The following is a 20,357-nucleotide window of genomic DNA, read 5'->3' as shown; positions in this document are numbered from 1 at the left end:
TGGTCAAGACAAGAGAGGGAGTTATCTTTGTTTACATACTAGAGGTAGTTCTTCTTTTAATTTTCCAATGTACTAAAAAAAAACATACTAGAGGTAGTTGAGGATTCTACAAAATCTTTTTCATTTTTTCAATTTTTACTAAATTATTGACATTAAACATTTGAATGCAAATTAAAGATAGGCTAAAAAGCACTTTTGGCCCCTGATGTTTCAAGACGGTGCACTGTTTGAAAACATGAGGGGTAGAAACATCGACAAAAATAGAGTATGGGCAGAATTTGCACAAACTTGAAATATCAGGGGCTAAAAGTGCTTTTTAGCCTTAAAGATATAACAATTTCCTTACAATTATTTGAATGACAAAAGGAGTAAGAAATGAATAATGGAAGATAAGTTAGGAGTTGAAGTGTAGCTGAAAGAGACACAGTTTTTAAAGGTTCACAGTTGGGATGGGACAGGTAATAAAAGGATTGGTTATTTGATTTTTCATTCCAACAATCCGTACTTGAACCAAAGTCCAAAACACTCACGCTTGGCCCGCAGAGTATGTATGTGTGAATGAGAGAGTAGACCGGCGGGTAGCATCATTTATGGTTGGTTGGATAGCTCTTCCACTCTCCCATATTGGTTGAGTCTGACTGAAAATGGAAAGTAGCTAAACACGAGTTTAGTTAGAGTTCAGATGATGGAGTTAGCACGTGCTCTTGCACTTGCACCGTTCTCCTCCTTCTTCTTCTTCTTCTTCTCCGGCTGGCCATGGTGGGACCATATCAGCGACTCCACTCAGTGGCAGAGCGCTCTCTTCTACTCTCTCTGTGCCGCTTACGCTCTCATCTCCTCCGTCGCTCTGGTCTCCTCTCAGCCTCTCACTCCTTAATGAATTTCAGTTTCAATTTTCAATCACTCTCTCACTCACTCACACCTTCAAATGCTGCTGCAGATTCAGCTCATCAGAATTGAGCTCAGAGTACCTGAATATGGCTGGACTACTCAGAAGATTTTCCATCTCATGAACTTCATTGTCAGCGGAGGTAATTCCCCTCCCATCCAACCACACACTGTCCTCTTTTGCTATGTCATTTGCTAGAATCTTTACCTTTTTTTTTGCATTTTAATTTTGCAGTACGTGCACTAGTGTTTGGATTTCACACCAAAGTTTTCACTCTGCATCCCAAGGTAGATTTATAGTTGAAATTGAAGAGATTAATAGTTGACACTGCTTGAATTACTGACATGGAGTGGCTTTAGGTTTTGGTTTTGGTGCTATTAGATCTGCCTGGACTTGTGTATTTCTCAACATACACACTTCTAGTACTTTTCTGGGCGGAAATTTATCATCAGGCATGCCTATTTCCTTTCTTTTCTCCTTCTAAAACTATTTAGTTTCAGTTTCACTGTTACTAATTAGTAATTCAATGAAATAGTGATAAAACCAACTTGGTCGCGGATTTTTTGCTTCCTTTTCTTGATTTTCTAGTTTTTATATATCAGGTAGTAAATTCTAATTTTGTTCTGACATTGAGCAGGCGAGGAGTTTGCCGACGGATAAGCTGAAGATAGTTTATGTATCTGTAAATGGTGTTGTGTATTTTATTCAGGTACCGTACCTGTCTCGTTCTTTCTTTCTTGTTGCACATGACATTTGATTTGCAGTAGTTTGTTTGTTGAATTTCCTTATGATTATCTCAATCATGATGAGACTCCCCTGAATTTGTGTCCATCATGATTGTCCATGTTATGTTGTCAATCTGAACTATTCAATGCTGGACATGTGCTCTTCATTTTGATTTTTAAATCATGTTCTTTTAGACCGTCACCAACAAGCTGCAAGTTTTTACTCGAATGAAAAACTATTGGTGACTAGTGTGAGAAAATCAGACACTTATAAATCAAGACTTTCTTCTGATTTTCTGCAAATATTATATGGCTTACAAATTTCTAGGACACTTGCAAGTCTTTATTTTTTAAAGATAGGATAAGACACTTGAATGTCTTCAATGTGTACCAATTATGACTTATTAGTGTTGGTCATTTGATGTTATGTTTAAGATATGCAGTTTGATTTCTGTTTTGAGAAGTCATTGTGGCATACTCATATTTAGTTTCTGTAAGATGGCACTTCAAGCTGGCATAATAACTCCATAGGCATAGAGCAAAAAAGAAAATGTTCTTTCATAGTTGACATCAATTATGGAAGTTGTTGGAATATTGAACTGTGGTTTGGATTCAGGTTTGTATTTGGATTTACATCTGGATAGATGACAATAGTGTTGCGGAGTTAATTGGACAGATATTTATTGGAGGTTAGCTTTTAAAGCAAAGATTGATTTATGTTTCACACCACTTTTAGTCTCAACCTCAAGATATATGCACATGGATTTTTTCATGAGATATTATTTCCTTTTCCACAGCTGTGTCATTTATTGCTGCAATAGGCTTCCTAATATATGGAGGAAGGTGAGCCTTCTGCATTTAACTGTATTATCACTGCAGTTCCTCAATTTATTTATTTACTTGTATTCTTGGTTGTTTTGGTGGAATTTTTTGTTTCGACCTGGAACTCGTTCATATTTCTAGATTATTTTCCATGCTGAGGCGTTTCCCAATTGAATCAAAGGGTAGAAGGAAGAAGCTTAATGAGGTATGTGAATTTTCTTCTCCAAATGTTGAAAAGTTATAAATAGAAAAACTAATGTTCGTATTAGTACAGTTGTATTCACATAAATTGGGTTTTGTATTACAGGTCGGATGTGTCACAGCAATCTGTTTCACCTGTTTTCTGATAAGATGCTTGATGGTAACGTCTAACTATATTATTATTCTTGTTTATTTTTCATGAAAATCAACATTTTCATAATATTCATTGATAAATATGTTTCTGTTTGGCTACTGCACATTGTCGTTGTTTATTTTGTGATGCTATTACCAGCCTCCCTGTACTTGGAGCAAGAGGAGGGGGGTTGGGATCTACAGATTCATGCAACCAAAAATACAAGTGTTTATCATGAGAGATTGAAATCTAAATCTGTAGGATTAAAATGAAATAGTAATGTATGGGGTATTATGATTCAAGGATTAAAGCTTCTTTCTTAATTACACTTTTGGTATATTTGCAGGTTTTTATATCTGCATTTGATTCTGATGCATCACTTGATGTTTTAGATCATCCAATTTTGGATTTTATCTACTACATGGTATTTTCCTCAGTATTCGGTTTTTTGTTAGTTAGCCTTTCTAGGTTGATTTCATGAGAATTTACGCTTCATTTTTTTAAAAAATACAGCTGGTTGAGATCGTGCCTTCAGCTTTAGTACTCTTCATCCTGCGCAAATTGCCGCCGAAGAGAATATCAGCTCAATATCACCCTATCCGTTAGCTGCAGTCCATCTTGGATCATACTTTATTCGGTTTCACCCTTCGGTTACGATTTTTGATGGCATTGCAGTGAATGGTATTCATTTGCTCTTTTGACCATCATAATAATCTCATGCAGCAGTTCTTTTTGCATGTGTAGTAATCAACGGTTGCTGCTGGGGGAGGAGAATTTGGGTTCTTCTTTTCTAGTTTGTGAGACATCAAGATCGTGATTTTCACTCTATGTAAGTAAAAGGGGGATTGTGAGGAGTTGAGTGAGGAGTTAGAGAAAATAGAGATTTTGATGTGGTTTTGAGATGTGTTGCCAACATTCTAAAGAGTTCCAGCTTTGATTGTTTGTGTCCAACACACCTACATTGATGTACTCATTCTTTTTTGTTTTTTCTAGAATACGAGTGTCTTGTTTGATGAAGAATTTAGACTAATATATAAAGGTTGAGGTTGTTGCTTTTTCAACGGGACAAAGATAGACAAATTAAAATAATGAGAAAAAAAAAGTAACGTTATATATGTAGAGAAATGCTAACAACACAGTCTCTTTCTAACACTCTTTGATTGGTCAAATTCCATGTAGGATTCACTGAATTATATGAGTTTCACTCTCAATTTGTTGGACCTACATTGAATATTTAACCAATAAAAGTGTGTTAAAAAAAGTTTCAAAAGAGTGTTGGTAGTTGAAAGCACTCCCCATATCTACAAGAAAGCGTCCGGTAAATGACAGTAAAAAAAGATGAACGCTGAGATCTCATTTCGGTTAAAACTTTGGATATTCGACCTTAAATCATAGTATCTAATATGCACGCAAAAATAAAAAGGTTTAAAAACAGAGGGTCCTCTATATATTACAGGGTCAAGTCAACCACTTTGTTGTCCTCGCACCATTTGTAACAATCAATCTTGGTGACGATCGTCAACTGGTGGGGCAGCAAATCTGACATTGGCAGGCCGAGCCACAACTACAGGGTCATCTGCAAATAGTGCTTTGATCAACGATGGTGTTTTTAGGGGACGACGACCTGTCATCCTTGGATAGACATCTTCAAGAAAATAGTATGCATGACCAGCAATCATTCCCTGAAAAATGTTGTCAAGAGTCACCTTAGCTGTTGTATAGAAAATGTATCTTATACAGAAATCAACTGTCCATATTATGGGTATATTGATTCTTTGAATGGAGACATACCAGTAGATCCACCCAAGCACTAGCACCAACAAGGACAGAGAACCCCAAGAGAACCTAAATGCATAAAAATTTAATATTAGGTTGCCTCGATTAAAGTTGAAGCTTAAGTAGAAGAAAAAGATCATTCTTTTTATTTCAAGTACTAAGCATAAACCAGGTTTAATGTTGTCCTATCACGTAAAAACAGTAGAGCTTACGCACCCATGGAAGGTAGGCAGCAGTGAAAGTGAAGAGGCCTAGGAAGCTCATATGAATAAATGGATTCTGTTTGCTCCAAACATAAACCTGAAAAAGATAATTAAGTTTTGAAATTTAGGACAGATTTGAACATGAAAACAATGACAAAAAAATGTAAATAAATGTAACTCACCATCATAAATGTCAATGAGTTGCTCAGGAATATAATTTTCGCAAATGACTCTGATAAATAAGGTATCATTCCCCCAAGCAGAACAATTCCAGTCAATACAGAGGCACCAAATAAGAGCATGTAAAAGAAATCAGCAGTCCTCCCCCTGAACGAGTTCTCCTCCAGAAGCTTGCAGTATCGAGCAAGAAAGAACATATGAAACAAGAAATCCAAGTCTGCCCATTCAAAAAGAACATACCATGTTAGAGTTAGATGCATTATGCACAACTTTCAAATTAAATATCAATCTGAGTAAAACAAATATGAGTTAAATATTGAAGAGAATATGAGGAAATATGTGTTATTGTAGACTGATATGAGGTTTGTAATAGAGGAAATTTGCTTGGTGTCATTGTAATTCAGGAATATCACAGGTGTGTCAAGAACTCAAGGCAGTAAATGACCATAATAAATTGCACAGTTGTGCATTTGATAATCTAGTCCACGGATAGAAAAGCCAAAAGATAACGAACACGGGTTAAGATAATTACAATAAATACCAAACCATCAATGTGATTCAATCTTCCTCTTACTTCAAAGAGGATAAGATTGCATTTGGCCCCAGATAGTGTACAGTGTACAGTGTAGTACTGTAAATGCATCGTGATCAGAAAAGCATGAGTTAATTTGCGATTAATAAGGGTTCTGCAAATTTGGCAACTACAGTCATGTGTAATATGAAGTATGAACAAGAACTATGCTGTGCTACAAGAATAAGTATCATAAGGCAGTTTCGTGCTTCTGATAAACACCAGAAGCAAATAATCAGAAAAGCTCATATCTTGTAATCACGTAGTTTTTTCCAGGAACTATCAATGTCGTAATCATATCTTACAATCAGACTGATTCCCTGCCCAAAATGTTGGTAGTTGGTACATCATGAAGACTAGATACTTGATACAATGTGACACAGAACCAAGGACATGGGAAGTCTTGAGAACTCAGGAGTCAGGATATAATACAGCCTAGATATGTCAACAAAACTAGATAAACAGCGGGATTCCTCTGCTGCTGGGCGCTCTTTCCTGCACTATTTAGGCGCGTCTCTGCTGTTTCTAGGCACTATCATCGCTGTTTTGCATGCCCCTGTTTGCACGGTCCTTCTCTGTTTGCGAGCTGCAAACCACAATTCAACGTGGCCGTATCTGCACTGTTTGTGCTGTTTTTATTTCCGTTCTTTGCCGCCATGGAGACCTGGAAGGCTACAGCGCCAATCTCAAAGGGGACATCGCCGATCTCAAAGGCTGCATGGCTAGGATCAAGGCTACCATTTCTGTTATTAAGAGTATTGATTATTATAATATATTTTCTGTTATTAGAAGATAGGATAGTTATAAATAGGGGAGTTCTTATCAGGTTAGGATTATGTTTTGAGTGAATACGGGTATAACAGCCCGCCGTCACGTTGTTACTACATGATTTCTTTACTGCAACAGCTCCCGTAATTTAATTTAATGAAGTGACTAGTGAGGATTAAGCTGATGAATCAGACAGATTTAAAAACCCGCATTTACCTACATTAATTACGAATGACCAATGCTAAATCAACCACAGTCACACACATATATAATTGCCCAAAAAGATTGAGACAGAGCGAAGAAGGAAGCCATCGCCCATCGGTATACGGTCTACCTAAACTAGGAGTAAAATGAGTTTGTCTCAGTGGCAGCATATGCATGCACTCACAAGAACAATTATGAAATGAAAATCAGAGCCAACAAGTTAAGGTACAAATTCGAGATGTTTCCGCATTAAAACTGAAATTGAAAGCTCTAAGTAAACAGCAGGCCAATCTCAATGAAAAACGAATATTCAGAAGATAAACAGCAAGAAGTGTACCCATCTTCCTGAAGTACAAGAAATTAGTAACCAGGCGCCAAAACTGATATTGCTTCACCACCAATCTAGGGTTCAAATACAAATGATAGGGAGAAATAATCTGCAAAACCATTAAGAGCCTCATCAATCAAAAGAGAATAATCAGGTTCCAAATCTACCGTTCATAACGCATGAATCGAGAACATTAACCTATAAAACCATCAATTTACTATAAAAGAAACGATGAAACCCCATGATCAATGACAAATTCAAGACAATCAGGTCAAGGAATCGATTCCATTTCGCAGGAATAATCACGTTTCCAACACAAATCGGAACCCTAAGAGCCAGAATGCGATTTACTCACATCAAGGGAGCATCCGATGGTGGTGACAACAGCGGCGGTGAGATAGGAACGGGTAATGACGGGCATCTGCTTATACCATTCTTCAACTGCTTGAGCCATTGCTATGTATGATGATGTGCCCAAAACTATGCTTAGAATCTGTCAATCAATTACAGTTAGGAAAGGGCAATGGATTGAAGGGAAACGAAGGTGAAAGGGTCGAGCTCGAATGGTTGAGGTTTGATTCGGAGAAGGAGAAACGGTGCAGCAGAGTGAGAGGAAGAAGACGAAGACGAAGACGAAGACGAAGAAGATGAAGGTAATGAATGGAGCCTGATTGTGAGAACACAGAGAATGACACTGGTACAACGAATCACAGAGCGCGTGTCTGTCACGGGCCAATAGCGTTGTAGTTATTTGTTTTTCTTTTCTGATATTTCTTTATCTGTTTAATGGTGTAATTTTTTAGGATAAGGATAAAATGTGTTTAATGAAGTTGGACTCTATTGCTGTGTTTGGTTGGTGGAAAGAAAGGGGAGGAAAAGAAAACACGGAAATCGATGCATGAATTAAATCATGCATCGATTTCCGTGTTTTCTTTCCCTCCCCTTTCTTTCCACCCAACCAAACACAGCCTATAAGCCCGTTACTCAAATAGTGCTTAGCCCAAATATAATTAGCATTTTCATTTATGTTTTCTTCCTATATATTAAAGGTATGTTTGGTTGTTGAAGAGAAAATGTGGAGAGAAGTTGCCAAGAAAAAACTTATTTAAGGGGAAAACTCATCAAAACATTTAACCGAAGGAATCAACCAACATAGTAATATTGCAAGCTGCCATTTGGGGAGATATGAATAATGGATGCAAAGAAATCGAAAACCCTTCAATGATTATCTCTTTTAGTTCCATGAAAATTGCCGCTCGTTCTTTCTATGTATTTTGATCCTAAGGATTTGCTACTGCTAGCAAACTCTTCTATTGATGCAAGTTTTTTTCAGTCTTAGAAGCAGTCACAATCAGACTTTATTAAAGAAAATTTTGATGTTGCGTTTTCTACGGCCAATTGTACTAGTTTCAATATAGTAATTAGAGATTAATTGAGACATCTTTTGGTTGATGCTTGCCATCTTCCTATGCAACAACATAAACCTATTATTGTGGTCTTGTCGAGATAATGTTTTTGAGACGAATTGTCTTGCACTTGCTCAGATTTGACAATCTCATAGACGCTCTTCTTATCTTCATGTCGTCATGTAGATTGCTTATGAATTGTTTGGGCACACAACAATTAGTTCATGCTAAGAGTAAATGCATTATGACGACTGATTTTATGTCTTAGTATGCTTTTTCTTTTTCTTATAATTTGTGGATTGAGAATGGTCCTAACGATCCTATTATATGATCATGTTAGATGATAAATTCTATAAAAAAAATTAATTTAGATTAATCCCAACCATTGATTAAAAAATAATTGGTTTAGAATTATGCATTAGCTAGGAGGTTGTAGAGAATCCAAATTGTAACTAATGATGATGATGATACCGAGTACAAGTTGAGGCTAGGCAGCTTCCAATCTAGTTATGTGATCATGTGGCAGTGGGACATGGAATATTTTTCCATGGCGGTGGATTCTTTCTTCTACCATTAAAAATTGGCTTGTTGCATAGAAATTTGGAAGTTAAAATATTGATTACGGTCCCAAAAATTATCTTCACCACTAAGAAGCCTGTTTGGTCGGAAGATAATTTCAGTCATTGTTTGATTTTAAAATCACACTGAAGTGATAAACAAACAATATAAAAGATTTGAAATTTCCAAAGATGGAAAGGGGAGGTGTCTGTATGCAATACCCTATATTGTAATTCAAATCAGGCCTATCAGCTATGTGCCATAAACGTTTTTCATAGATGTTTATGTCAAATTGATTCCAGGAGGTTATTTTTTCCCCAAAACATGCATGCTATCACCTACAAAGTATTGTTCTAGTGATAAAGTGAGAAAAAGTTCGCCGAAAGATTAACTAAAGGTCAACAACGGAAAGGAATCCAAACACATGACATAAAGATTAACTAAAATAGAAACATGTGGTGAATTTCATTCACATGTCTATATCAGTGTGAAATATCACAATTCACAAGCAACTTGAATCACCAAGCATGCAAATTGAAGACACCATGAGATCAAAGTTTGATGAATATTGAATAGATTTCCCTAGAATCCAATATCAACTAGTCAATTGGTAGCTCCTAAGACAAACACAAATCAAGCAGCACTTGCAAGAACTCCTACTCTCCCAAGCTCATCAGAAACGTCAATATAGAAATCTCTCCTTAATGATCTTGGAACTGTAACAGTTAAGACACCATCTTCATATCCAGCAGTGATGCCATCAAGATCAACCCTCGCGGGCAGCCGGAACTTCCTCTTGAATTTCCTCGCAGGCTCTGTGGATTCATCCACTGCTACAGTTCTGATTATAAGGTACCTTGAGTCCTCAAGTTCCACCTTGAGCTCTTCTTTCCTCACCCCTTCCATAACAAGCAAAACCACACAAAAGCATAAAAAGTTCTAAGATCCAAATAAAATATCAAGAGGAAAACCAAAAACATATGATTAAGGGTTTGTTTTTCACACTAAGAAAAGGCATACCAGGGATGTCAGCTGAGAAAATGTGAGATTCAGGTGTTTCTGTCCACTGAACATAGTTTTCTGGGATGATGTTGTAGGGAGAGAGGCGGTTATGAGGGAGAAGGTACTGCCATGGAACTGCATAAGGTGCTGGGAACTCCATGGTTATGTGAATCAGTGAATGAATTCAGAGTTGTTCTGCAAGTGAAGTTGGTTGGCCTTTTTATAGGCCAAGTGGGCAAGTTGGGGTGTGGGATCACATATTTGATTTCCTTTTTTGGATAAGAAGACTTGGACCTCATTTTTCTCTATTTCTTTACTGATACACAGTAACAGACACCAAAATCCACAAAAATCAACCGTGATTCGCAATTTAATAGAATATATATTATATAAGCAGTGACTATTTGCGCCTCCTATTTTGCTAAGTACGTCATCCCAAAACTGAAAAAAGACCAAAATACCCTTCAGTAATTTAAATTAAAAAAAACTACCTTATTTTTCCCTACAAACCCTCCCCCTCTTTCAACTGTATAACCCCTCTTCCTCTCCAACCCAATTTCAAAATTTTCAACTCTCACAAAATCAAGTCTCTCAAACCCACATTAACCATGGGAGGTTGTATTTTGTGTCTTCATTCAGTCCCTCGATTTGATTCTGCCATGGGAGGATGTTTTGTGACTTGCCCGCACTCTAAACTGCGGACAGGTTTTATTACTACCGCATGTTTAAGTGCGGTCAGCCTGCGGATGGTCAATTTTTTTTAATTCTCTCTAAATTCTCTCTGAATTTACAAACTGCGGAACTATTATTCCAACACATCACGTTCCGCACTTTTAAGTGCGGGAAAATCAATTTTATTCAGGTAGCAGTATCAGACCTTAACACGATTGAAATGACTAAGTTTTTCACTTCCGCTAACTTGTTAGCGGAAGGTATAAATTTCACACTTCCGCACTTATGTTAGCAGGAACGTGTAATTTGTTTCACTACCGCATGTTTAAGTGCGGGACTAACCAATTACGTCGGGAAGTCGCGAAATCGCGATGAAAGCTCGAAAAAAGGTAAAAACTTACATGAGTAAGCTTCTATTCTTGACTTGAGATCACCCAAAAGAAGTTGGGAGTGGAGGATTAAGAGGAGGGTGAGAGGAGGGTGAGGAGGAAGAAGGAGATGGTGTGTGGGAAGTAAAAATAAAATATTATCTTTTTATGTTTTTTTTACTAAGGGCAATATTGGAATTTTTAAAAAAGGAGATGGCGGACTTATTAAAACGGGGAGGCGCAAATAGTCATTGCCTATTATATATATAGTTGCACCACGAGATTCACCGCCATTGAGGAGGAAAGCTGCCTATGCTTGCGGATGCTCATGAGTATAAACATAGTAGTCCACTTCAACAAAAAGTGACTTGAAATGTGTTCTTTTTCCGTTTTTATATTTTGTAAACGAGCTCTTTTAGTATCTAAAATAAATCGTTCATTATACTTCCACTTTGTTTTTCTTTTAAATTTTCTGAAGAATTCAAATGTTGAAAAAATATGCAAAACAAACCATTTCCATGTTCTGAGATCTTACTGGTCTTTAGAAATTATTTTTCAAACCTTTAAGGAGGCAAAAACACCAATTGCAGTTCTATTACACAAGGCATTCAGATAAACTTTTCTTATGTTCCCCATTTTCAAATCAACGAGGAAAAGAAATTGAAAATTGCATATACGGGTGCGTACTCATACATCTATTGGTGCGTGTGTGTTTATGAAGCAGGGCAAGAATGAACTTTATTTGATAACTCTTTCTAACTTCTTCCCAAAATATTAGGACAAGAAGTGTTGAACAAGCTGATATTTGATTTACCAAAATTATAAACCGATATTTGATTTCAACTTTTACACAAGATTCAATGAAAGATGAGTAGCATAAACTTCAATTTGATAATTCAGAGATGGTACACTGGTGGTACATACAAAGTTGTATAAAAACTAAGGGTCCATAACTCAGAGATGGATCAATATTCATAATTCAACACAACTTACAAGGATCTTCGTACTTTGCAGTCATGTTCAGCAAACCTCTGAAAACTTAGAAAATTTGGAGTATGCTACAAGGTTTTAAATTAAAATTAATGATAGTAGATAGACAGTTATTTTCAGAGTTTCTAGAACTCCACCATTCAAGTGTTCACCCCAAACACAAAACCATTGCTGTATGAAGGAAGATTGCTAGAAGGAGTGAGGTTTTTCACGGGTGACCGGAAAGGATTTGGGGTCACCGGTTGCGTGATGTGCAGTCCAGCATTGCGAAGGACTTGTTTAGCATTTACACATGAAACTTCAGATTGATCAGTGAAGAAAGCAGGCACATCCATTGATTTAATCAAATCAAGAGCTCCACCCCAGGTAGAATAGCTTTCTAATTTGGAGTTTAAAGCAATGACAACATGGGGAGAAGGTAGGTAAGAGGCTTCCACCTGATAAATACCCCTCACAAGATTCACCCTGACTCTGCTACCTATTCCTGAAGTTGTACCTGACAAATTCGTTGGAACTTCTGGTCCCACCATCACTATCTGTACATTACCCAATCCATTAAGCAAATGACCAACTTCTGCAAATGCTGGCATCCAATCCAACTCGCCTTCAGGTCCAAGGTAGTGAACAATTACCTCCTTCCCTTGCAGTATCAGGTTCTTTGAACTTATGTTAAGAGTAGTCAGTATGTGATACACGGTCAATGGATGCGAGAGAATGTCGGCAACAGGACTTGACAATGGAAGTGAGCGAAGCGTGTAGTACTCGGACCAACCAGAGAGAAGAAACGGGCTTGAGCTGAAATGGTTGTTGAATGGGGAGTCATGAGGATATTCATAATCATCCAGTTCACCCCATAGTTCCCGCAGTCCACCTTTCACTGGAAGGAGACCAAGAGGGCAGTGTGAATTGCAACTGCACTTTCTGCTCCACATACCCTTCTGGTGGATGCCTAATGATTCAAGCCACTTGCAAGGCTGGTCAGCAGAACATGGGAACAAGAAGATTTTTATAGTAAGCTCTTCTTCCCTTTCCATCATGGCCTTGTAAAGTCCACACAAGCTTTTGTGTGCCTCACTCCAGTGTTGCTTCTGGCAGATTGAACTGCAGTAAATAACTGCTCTGCACCGCCCACAACAAAGTGACTGTTCTCCATGCACTTCCTTCTCACACATTGCACACTCTCTTATACCAGTACTTGAGTATGCTTTTGTGTCATTGAAAGTGTCCTCGCTGGGGGGTTCTCTAAATTTGGTTGGGGTTGATCCAGCACTCATGCTACTAGATTTGTCATCATATGCCTGACCAGGTGGGTGTGAGATAGTAACAGCAACAAGGTCATAACCTCCTTTAGTTACTTCTGGAGGCCACTGAACATCAACCGTCTCTATGAAATGTTCAAAATTCACCGCTGTTGAATACTTTGAACCAATTTCCCTGTCCACCTGAAGTAAAGAGTGGACCAGAGAAATGGCTTTCATGAATCCATAGACAAACTTAAGCTCTTCCAGTGTAGGATTTCTAAATCGAAGCTCACCAGAAATCGTGCATCGGGCAACATCAATCACAGGAAATCGATCCATGCCGGACGCTTCCAGCGACAAAGACTTGATCATCTTGCGATTAGAAGGGAACATCATGGACTCCTTTTCATATGTAACCCTGAGAAGCTCAACATTTGGAACACGAACGGTCTCTCTAGGCCCTGTCATTTTCTTCGCATCACTTTCTGATCTAAACATGTAGAAACCAATATCCCCTCCATCACCTCCAATGAACTGGACACACGGAAAAGGCTGTTTCTTGCCATTCCAATCCGAATCTTTCCCAACCCGGACACCGAAAAAGTGCCCCGGACGCAGCCTCTTCCACGGCTCAGCCCGATACAATGCCGCAGATGCTTTGTATATAGATCTAATGAAATTAGGAGCAATGCCATCCACTTTCATCAAACATGTCCCAGATCCAGGACCAAGCCCAGGACCACACCCAAACTGCTCCTGAAATCTATCAAACAGACCCTTCAAATGCAAATCCATTTGCAGCCCAATCAACACACTTCTAAACCCCCCCCCCCCCACTTCACTTCCCTGAAAACCAAATCTACCAACACTTGAAACTACACATTACACAACAACTAATCTCAGAATCATTAAATCTTATATAACTCAATTTCATTTCAGCAAAACTAAATTCCCATTATACACTTGTACAATAGACTAACCAAAAACAATTCATGCAGCAAACAACGAAGAAGTAGAAAAAATTCAAGAGAATAATCATGTCATACCAGGCAAGATCACAGTGGTGGAACTAGCTCCCAGACCCAATTCCAATTCAGTTCATTTCATTTCATTCATACACGAGACTATGAAATTGACTGTTTGACTAGGTGCAGCCGTTCTCATTTTACACCCGTGAGCTCGGAATCACATCGCAAAATCTGAGCCGCGTAAATAAATCAACGGTGATAAAACGATCTCCGTGGAATCGACGGTGATTCGTCCGTATACGCAAAGCAAGAGGATTATTACACCTTACACGCGTACACATAACATGGTTGTGACTTGTGTTACACGCCAACCAATGAGAGTCCACCACGTAATTACTCAAAGATAAAACCAAATTAAATAATAAATAAAGCCCAAAAGAAAAAGATAAAATAAAAAAAAATCTAAAGCCCATCACGAAATATCTATCATCACCACTCACCTCACCGCACACTTTTCCCTTCTTTTTTTAGGGTTAGGGTTTGTTTAAAATCACAACAGCGACTCACAATCTCTCTCTTTCTCTCTCTATCCCTCTCTCTCTCTCTCTCCGTCCAGATTCAGTGTTAGAGAGATGATGCAACCAGGACACGGCATGGCTCCACCCACCATGGTGCAGCAGCAACCGGCGCAGCAGTACCAACAGCCGCCGCCTCAGCAGCAGCAGCAACCGCCTTACGCCATGATGCCTCCCCAGGCTCAAGCGCCGCCGCCTCACATGTGGGCCCCCAACGTCCAGACTCCGCAACAGCAGCCCGCTACCGCTGAGGAGGTCCGCACTCTCTGGATCGGCGATTTGCAGTACTGGATGGACGAGAATTACCTCTACACCTGCTTCGCTCACACCGGCGAGGTAAATCAAAATCAAAATCATCTCCCTCTTTCATCATCGTCTGTGATTATTTGAATTGCGTGTAACGGATTTGAATAGGAGTTATAGAATTGAGTCAATTCACGGTGGTTGTGTTCTGTTATTGAATTAGGGTTTGTGTGATTTTATTTTACTTTTTGGATTTGTAGGTGACGACTGTGAAGGTGATTAGGAACAAGCAAACTTCTCAGTCGGAGGGTTATGGGTTTATAGAGTTTAACAGTCGTGCTGCTGCTGAGAGAGTGCTGCAGACGTTCAACGGGGCGATTATGCCGAACGGTGGACAGAATTTTAGGTTGAACTGGGCTTCTCTCAGTGCTGGCGAGAAGCGCCATGATGATACTCCTGATTATACTATTTTTGTTGGTGATTTGGCTGCGGATGTTACTGATTATCTCCTTCAGGAGACATTTAGAGCTCGTTATAACTCGGTGAAGGGGGCTAAGGTTGTTATTGATAGGCTCTCTGGTAGGACTAAGGGTTATGGTTTTGTGAGGTTTGCTGATGACAGTGAGCAAGTGAGAGCTATGACTGAGATGCAAGGGGTTCTGTGCTCGACAAGACCAATGAGGATTGGTCCAGCCGCTACTAAAACCCCTGCCACCAATCAGGGTCAGCCGAGAGGTTTGTCTCTTTCGTCTTGTTGTTATAGACAACATATATGGTTCTTTATGCTGAGAATGTCTGCTTCATATATGCTGCATACGGACTACTTCATGTGATTATGTGGGATGTTTGTTGGTTGTTTGAACTTAGGCCTGATGTCATCGAATACCTTTCCTGGTGAATGCTAGATGTTACTGTTTTAGTCTGATTCTTTTCGGTTACGCTCATGAAGATTTGCAGTCCAATCTCAATACTTCCTGCAATTTCCTTTAGAATTTGGGCTAAATCAAATATTATGTATAATAATAAAATCTTATAGAACTCATGTTGTCTCAAAGCAGGGTGTCGAGAGGCTCTGTCATCTCGGAGCCTGGAACTGATTTCAGCTGAAATGGTTACCATTTTAGTGCATGTCCTGGCTTAGGTCAGTTAACAGTTTATGTTTGCCCCGTTAATTTTTGTGGCATTTTCTTTTCCGCCTACAATTTCAGGTTTCGTTTGTTGGTTTATTTTTCAGTCCACTATTCTCAGCCTTTGCTTCTTAAATTTACTCCTTTAAGTTTTCCATCAGAACTACATCTCTGTATTTAGCTTTCCCTTGTGCCAAAGAAGATCTTATTTACATTTAATAATTTCTTCTGTTCTTCTATTAGATGCCTGATTATTTCAGTTTCCAAACACCAGTCCATGAGGATTTGTCGGGTGCCAGTATTTATTGCTTTCATTTTCTAGAAACTACACTTTAACAGGTTGATGTTTGTGTTATCATGTGGTTTTCTATTTCTGTACCCATTCTGTCGTTCCCAGTTTCAGAGTACACTGTTATGCAATTGAAGTTGTAATTTACTTTATATGCTCATTCCTTTCTGTTAGCCTCATCTATCTCTTGTAATTCATATCTTTTGTCAAGTTCTGGGAAGTTTAAGATATAGGATGGTGAAGATGAAGTTAAAGGCTGTGTGCCTGAGTCTATAGGTTCTGTTGTGTTATAACTTATAATGCATGGAATATATGTTCCCCCCCCCCCCCTTTTCCTTCGCTATCTTCACTTCATTCTTCCTTATTTCTTATTTTTTATTAGGTACTCTCTGCTTACCATAGCCTGTATAAATACCTTAATTGTAAGGATGCTGAATAATCTGTGAATGTCATTGTATGACAACTATCTTCCTTGAATTATAATTTATCTGACTGCTTGGGTGATTTATTTTTTACTTCACTTCTATTGGTGAATCGTATTAAACTTCATATCTGAAGATATGTGACGTAGTACTGTGACTGATAATTTAGCTGCTTCAAACTTTATCTTATTATCTATCTATATGCTCTTGTTGACTAATATTTTTTTTTTTGTGTTGTTGCTTCTGAGACTGCTCTATAAATATTTGCACTCCTTTTGTTCTCCATAATATTTACTCCTTTATTTATCAGTTATCACATAATTTTTTGATGTATATTCTCTCCTTTTCTTTTGGTTTTGTTCGTAGCATTTACATAATGCATCTTTTTACTTTGCAGCTTCCTATCAGAACCACCCTCAAGGCTCACAAAACGAGAATGATCCATCTAATACAACTGTGCGTATTTCTTTGCAATGTAGAAACTGCTTTCTTTCCTACTTGTTTCTGACATGAATTCTTTTACAGATTTTTGTTGGCAACTTGGATCCTAATGTCAATGATGATCATTTGAGGCAAGTTTTCAGCCCATACGGAGAATTAGTTCATGTGAAGATTCCAGCAGGCAAGCGATGTGGATTTGTCCAATTTGCAGATAGGTAATATAATCTCTCGTATATCTGATACCTATGCTTTGTTGCTTACGCTTCATGGTGATCATGCCTTAATTTTTCATACATCAGGAGCGGTGCTGAAGAGGCACTACGGGTTTTAAATGGAACACTGTTGGGTGGGCAAAATGTCCGTCTGTCATGGGGACGCAGTCCTTCTAACAAACAGGTAATTATATTTAGTGCATATTCTAGTGTTGGCTGCCTTGGAAACTAAGTCTTTTCTGAATCTTTTCGATGACTTTGCATGCTTTGTTTCTCAGGCTCAGCCAGATTCAAACCAGTACGCGGCTGCTGGTGGATATTATGGATATGGTCAGGGATATGAAAATTATGGTTATGCTCCTTCTGGTCAGGATCCCAATGCGTATGGCAGTTATCCAGGGTATGCGAATTACCAACCACAGCAGCAACAGCCACAGCAAATGGGATATAGTTGAGAAATCAGTGCTTCATATTTCTGTTCTTTGTAACCCATATGCTACTTAGCGAGTTTCTTGTCTCGTTGAAAACCATTTCTGGTCCTTTTCCCGATCCCCTTTGATTGCTTTTAACATTTAAGTTATGTGAGCCGACTTTTGTATCGTTAAAAAATTGCTTGTTGAATTCTTATTTGATGTTTAGATTTGATGAAACCGTCTTTTATCTATGTTTTAAGTGCATTTTTCACGGTGTTTATGTTTTCTTTGATGTGAGCTAGTTAGTCAGCGTTGTTGGAGATCAATACTAGCTAATCCATTAAAATTTGAAGGGTCTGTGTTCAGATTATCAGATGCCAAAACAATAGTGTTGTTTTTCTGAATTAACTCTTCATTGTAATAGTCATGCCTACAAATTCAGTTAGGACTTTATTGTTTAAACCAGTTTTTATAAAGGTTGCCGGCAAGTTAGGGCAGTCAAAGCATGATAGTCGATTTGATATACACTGAGAATTATGGTAGGGTCTGAAATCTAGGAATTGCTTTACTATTGAATGGTAGCCAAATTCAAAATAGCAAAAACTAAAAAGGTTATAAATGCATGATTTATGACCAACTTTGAATATTGAAGTTGAATTGAGAGGCTGTGATCCCATGAATCGATGAAGCACTGATACCATCTATAAAGTTCAAGGCTTGGCTTTCGAAGGGAGAGGGTTTTGTGAACTAGATGAAACTGGGAAGAGAAGAATTGATGATTGTGGCCGATTACAATTGAGGGATATGGAATGAATTCAATTGTACAAATGATTTACAATATGAAACTAGTCTTCTAATAATTTAGTAACATCAAAAAGTCTTTCTATCAAGTTTTATGCGAAATCAACTATTTTAATATCACTTAAAAATTTCAAATAATAATTTAATGTCACAAATATTTAAAACAATGATGTCAAATATATATTAGAAGACACAAGATAGTAGGTTAATGTATCTTTTTTCCAACCATTTGACTCTTGACATGGACTCATCATCAAATACATTCAAAAGAAAATAATAAAATAATGGTGTCAACTGTGGGAGGACAAATAATGCACAAAATAAAGGAAGAATATTAGTGGGGATTACAGCCATGTGATGCAAGAGAGGTCTTAAATTTGCTTTTTAAGTCCGGCCGTCTGGGGTAATACTAATACTAATAGCGATGCTATTCGTTCCAGAGTAATGTAATGTAATACTTTAATTGTAATAATACTCTGAAATATAACCAATATTCTACTGCAATAATTGTAATACTTTATTTTGCATTATGTTCAAGTTGAGCAGAACACTGAAGATTCCCCTTCCCAGTGAAAATTTTGGTTCGGTGTGTTGTATACATTACTGCGTGCGCCTCATGCTTGTAGCTCAGCACTTTGACATGAATGCTATTTCCAGAAAAATAAATAAATAAATCTAATTCTCATCCTCTTCACTGGCAATCAGTGTGACACCTCTTCTGAGTCGGTGATAGTAGAAAAAATTTCCAACCATTCACACTACATCTATATCATCACCACATACAGCTAGCTGCACCTTAAGTCCTTAACAACATAAATGCTTACAACTAATCATTCGTTTGTTATATAATTTTAATTTTCTACATATTTTAAGGCTTGCAAATTTAAATATGTAATATTAAGGCTTAAATAATCTTTTGGTCCTTAAAATTGTAAAGGAAATTAAATTTGGTCCCTGAAAAATTTTCGCATCAAATTGGGTCTCTTAAATTGTTTTTTAATCTAATTAAGTCATTCTGCTCAATTTTGACCGGTCAACGGTCCTGTGGCAAGCCTAGTCAGCTAAGGACGGCCACGCATACTTTTTCACATCAATTTTAGTCCCTTAAAAATATTTTAATCAATTTTAGTCCTTGTTCTTCCACCTTCATCTTCGTCCTCTTCCTCCATAACTCAAATCTGAATTCAAAAGGAAGAACAAGGTGAATATGATGAGCACATAGTTATTTTAGGGTTTTGAATTTATGGGTTTAAGGATTTGAGTTATGGAGGAAGAGGAAGAGGAAGAAGGTGGAAGAGGAAGGTGGAAGAACTGGGACTAAACTTGATTAAAATAGAACCAAAAGAGTATTTAAGCCTAATCATGATGATGCTATATAACCAAAATAATGTCAATAAATAACTGACAATTATTGCGGTCAACTTATACCTTTTTTTAAATTAGCATTATTGTTAATATATAATCCTGCCAATGCTACTAAACTTTCAAGTATCAACAAAAACATGTCCAATAACGTCAATAAGGTCACCCCTTTTAACTCATTTGATATCACAGTGTTCAAAACTTCAAATCAACTAAAGAAATTTATGTTTAGCTTTACAACTAATCCTAACTTAATACCAATTGAATATAAAAAATTTTGTGGATAAACCTGAGATTCGTGGTTGGGACTAAACGTAACACACATTTCAAAAATGCAGGTGTTACATACAGCCAAAAGACAAACATAGATAAGAACACCGTGACGCAAGTTAACATTTGGGCTGGCATTACTTGTAGATTTTAGTGATTATTGATTATTATCTTCAAGGTTATTAGGCAGTTTCCAT

The 20,357-nt window shown here is 37.7% G+C and overlaps 5 protein-coding genes across 7 annotated transcripts; 2 read left to right on the top strand and 3 right to left on the bottom strand.

Annotated features, from left to right (window-relative positions):
- Nucleotides 1-488: 488 nt before the first annotated feature.
- Nucleotides 489-3,831, top strand: LOC130726212 (tobamovirus multiplication protein 1-like). 2 transcript variants are annotated; one of them, XM_057577447.1, is made up of 11 exons: nucleotides 490-850; nucleotides 941-1,031; nucleotides 1,124-1,176; nucleotides 1,249-1,341; nucleotides 1,527-1,598; nucleotides 2,231-2,303; nucleotides 2,412-2,457; nucleotides 2,578-2,641; nucleotides 2,744-2,797; nucleotides 3,117-3,194; nucleotides 3,284-3,831. In XM_057577447.1, the coding sequence occupies exons 1-11, from the start codon at nucleotides 683-685 to the stop codon at nucleotides 3,374-3,376; spliced, it is 885 nt and encodes a 294-aa protein (XP_057433430.1). In that variant the 5' UTR covers nucleotides 490-682; the 3' UTR covers nucleotides 3,377-3,831. The 2 variants fall into 2 exon arrangements, with proteins under 2 accessions (XP_057433431.1, XP_057433430.1); XM_057577448.1 differs by lacking the exon at nucleotides 1,249-1,341 and having other exon boundaries at nucleotides 489-850.
- A 274-nt stretch (nucleotides 3,832-4,105) lies between these two features.
- LOC130726213 (derlin-2.2) lies at nucleotides 4,106-7,465 on the bottom strand. The gene is made up of 6 exons (XM_057577449.1): nucleotides 7,156-7,465; nucleotides 6,810-6,909; nucleotides 4,932-5,146; nucleotides 4,763-4,846; nucleotides 4,562-4,615; nucleotides 4,106-4,452 (listed from the first exon to the last, which is right to left on the bottom strand). Exons 1-6 carry the CDS (start codon nucleotides 7,252-7,254, stop codon nucleotides 4,270-4,272), a joined length of 735 nt encoding a protein of 244 aa, XP_057433432.1. The 5' UTR covers nucleotides 7,255-7,465; the 3' UTR covers nucleotides 4,106-4,269.
- Nucleotides 7,466-9,171: 1,706 nt separating this feature from the next.
- LOC130723343 (15.4 kDa class V heat shock protein) lies at nucleotides 9,172-9,971 on the bottom strand. Its single transcript, XM_057574348.1, has 2 exons — nucleotides 9,785-9,971; nucleotides 9,172-9,663 (listed from the first exon to the last, which is right to left on the bottom strand). The coding sequence occupies exons 1-2, from the start codon at nucleotides 9,924-9,926 to the stop codon at nucleotides 9,398-9,400; spliced, it is 408 nt and encodes a 135-aa protein (XP_057430331.1). The 5' UTR covers nucleotides 9,927-9,971; the 3' UTR covers nucleotides 9,172-9,397.
- Nucleotides 9,972-11,662: 1,691 nt separating this feature from the next.
- Nucleotides 11,663-14,167, bottom strand: LOC130724455 (uncharacterized). Of its 2 annotated transcripts, XM_057575684.1 has the most exons (2): nucleotides 14,084-14,167; nucleotides 11,663-13,800 (listed from the first exon to the last, which is right to left on the bottom strand). In XM_057575684.1, exon 2 carries the CDS (start codon nucleotides 13,740-13,742, stop codon nucleotides 11,937-11,939), a length of 1,806 nt encoding a protein of 601 aa, XP_057431667.1. In that variant the 5' UTR covers nucleotides 13,743-13,800; nucleotides 14,084-14,167; the 3' UTR covers nucleotides 11,663-11,936. The 2 variants fall into 2 exon arrangements, with proteins under 2 accessions (XP_057431667.1, XP_057431666.1); XM_057575683.1 differs by having other exon boundaries at nucleotides 11,663-14,152.
- Nucleotides 14,168-14,518: 351 nt separating this feature from the next.
- LOC130724456 (polyadenylate-binding protein RBP45-like) lies at nucleotides 14,519-17,978 on the top strand. Its single transcript, XM_057575685.1, has 6 exons — nucleotides 14,519-14,916; nucleotides 15,084-15,558; nucleotides 17,059-17,117; nucleotides 17,187-17,317; nucleotides 17,402-17,498; nucleotides 17,593-17,978. Exons 1-6 carry the CDS (start codon nucleotides 14,638-14,640, stop codon nucleotides 17,767-17,769), a joined length of 1,218 nt encoding a protein of 405 aa, XP_057431668.1. The 5' UTR covers nucleotides 14,519-14,637; the 3' UTR covers nucleotides 17,770-17,978.
- The last annotated feature ends 2,379 nt before the right edge of the window (nucleotides 17,979-20,357 follow it).

The sequence above is a fragment of the Lotus japonicus genome, chromosome 6 (genome assembly GCF_012489685.1).
Source record: "Lotus japonicus ecotype B-129 chromosome 6, LjGifu_v1.2".
NCBI lineage: Eukaryota > Viridiplantae > Streptophyta > Magnoliopsida > Fabales > Fabaceae > Lotus > Lotus japonicus.
The sequence above is the reverse complement of the archived record's forward strand: the minus strand, read 5'-3'. Positions and strand labels throughout refer to the sequence as shown.

Excerpts from the sequence above, each read along its gene's own strand:
- LOC130726212 (XM_057577447.1), top strand. The coding sequence starts at position 683 with ATGATGGAGTTAGCACGTGCTCTTGCACTTGCACCGTTCTCCTCCTTC. Across the intron at positions 851-940 it reads TCATCTCCTCCGTCGCTCTG|ATTCAGCTCATCAGAATTGA; the intron begins GTCTCCTCTCAG and ends ATGCTGCTGCAG. Across the intron at positions 2,642-2,743 it reads GAAGGAAGAAGCTTAATGAG|GTCGGATGTGTCACAGCAAT; the intron begins GTATGTGAATTT and ends TTTGTATTACAG.
- LOC130723343 (XM_057574348.1), bottom strand. The coding sequence starts at position 9,926 with ATGGAGTTCCCAGCACCTTATGCAGTTCCATGGCAGTACCTTCTCCCT. Across the intron at positions 9,664-9,784 it reads TTTCTCAGCTGACATCCCTG|GGGTGAGGAAAGAAGAGCTC; the intron begins GTATGCCTTTTC and ends TTGTTATGGAAG.
- LOC130724456 (XM_057575685.1), top strand. The coding sequence starts at position 14,638 with ATGATGCAACCAGGACACGGCATGGCTCCACCCACCATGGTGCAGCAG. Across the intron at positions 15,559-17,058 it reads CAATCAGGGTCAGCCGAGAG|CTTCCTATCAGAACCACCCT; the intron begins GTTTGTCTCTTT and ends TTTACTTTGCAG. Across the intron at positions 17,318-17,401 it reads TTTGTCCAATTTGCAGATAG|GAGCGGTGCTGAAGAGGCAC; the intron begins GTAATATAATCT and ends TTCATACATCAG.
- LOC130726213 (XM_057577449.1), bottom strand. The coding sequence starts at position 7,254 with ATGGCTCAAGCAGTTGAAGAATGGTATAAGCAGATGCCCGTCATTACC. Across the intron at positions 4,847-4,931 it reads ACTCATTGACATTTATGATG|GTTTATGTTTGGAGCAAACA; the intron begins GTGAGTTACATT and ends TATCTTTTTCAG. Across the intron at positions 4,616-4,762 it reads CTGCTGCCTACCTTCCATGG|GTTCTCTTGGGGTTCTCTGT; the intron begins GTGCGTAAGCTC and ends TTATGCATTTAG.
- LOC130724455 (XM_057575683.1), bottom strand. The coding sequence starts at position 13,832 with ATGGATTTGCATTTGAAGGGTCTGTTTGATAGATTTCAGGAGCAGTTT.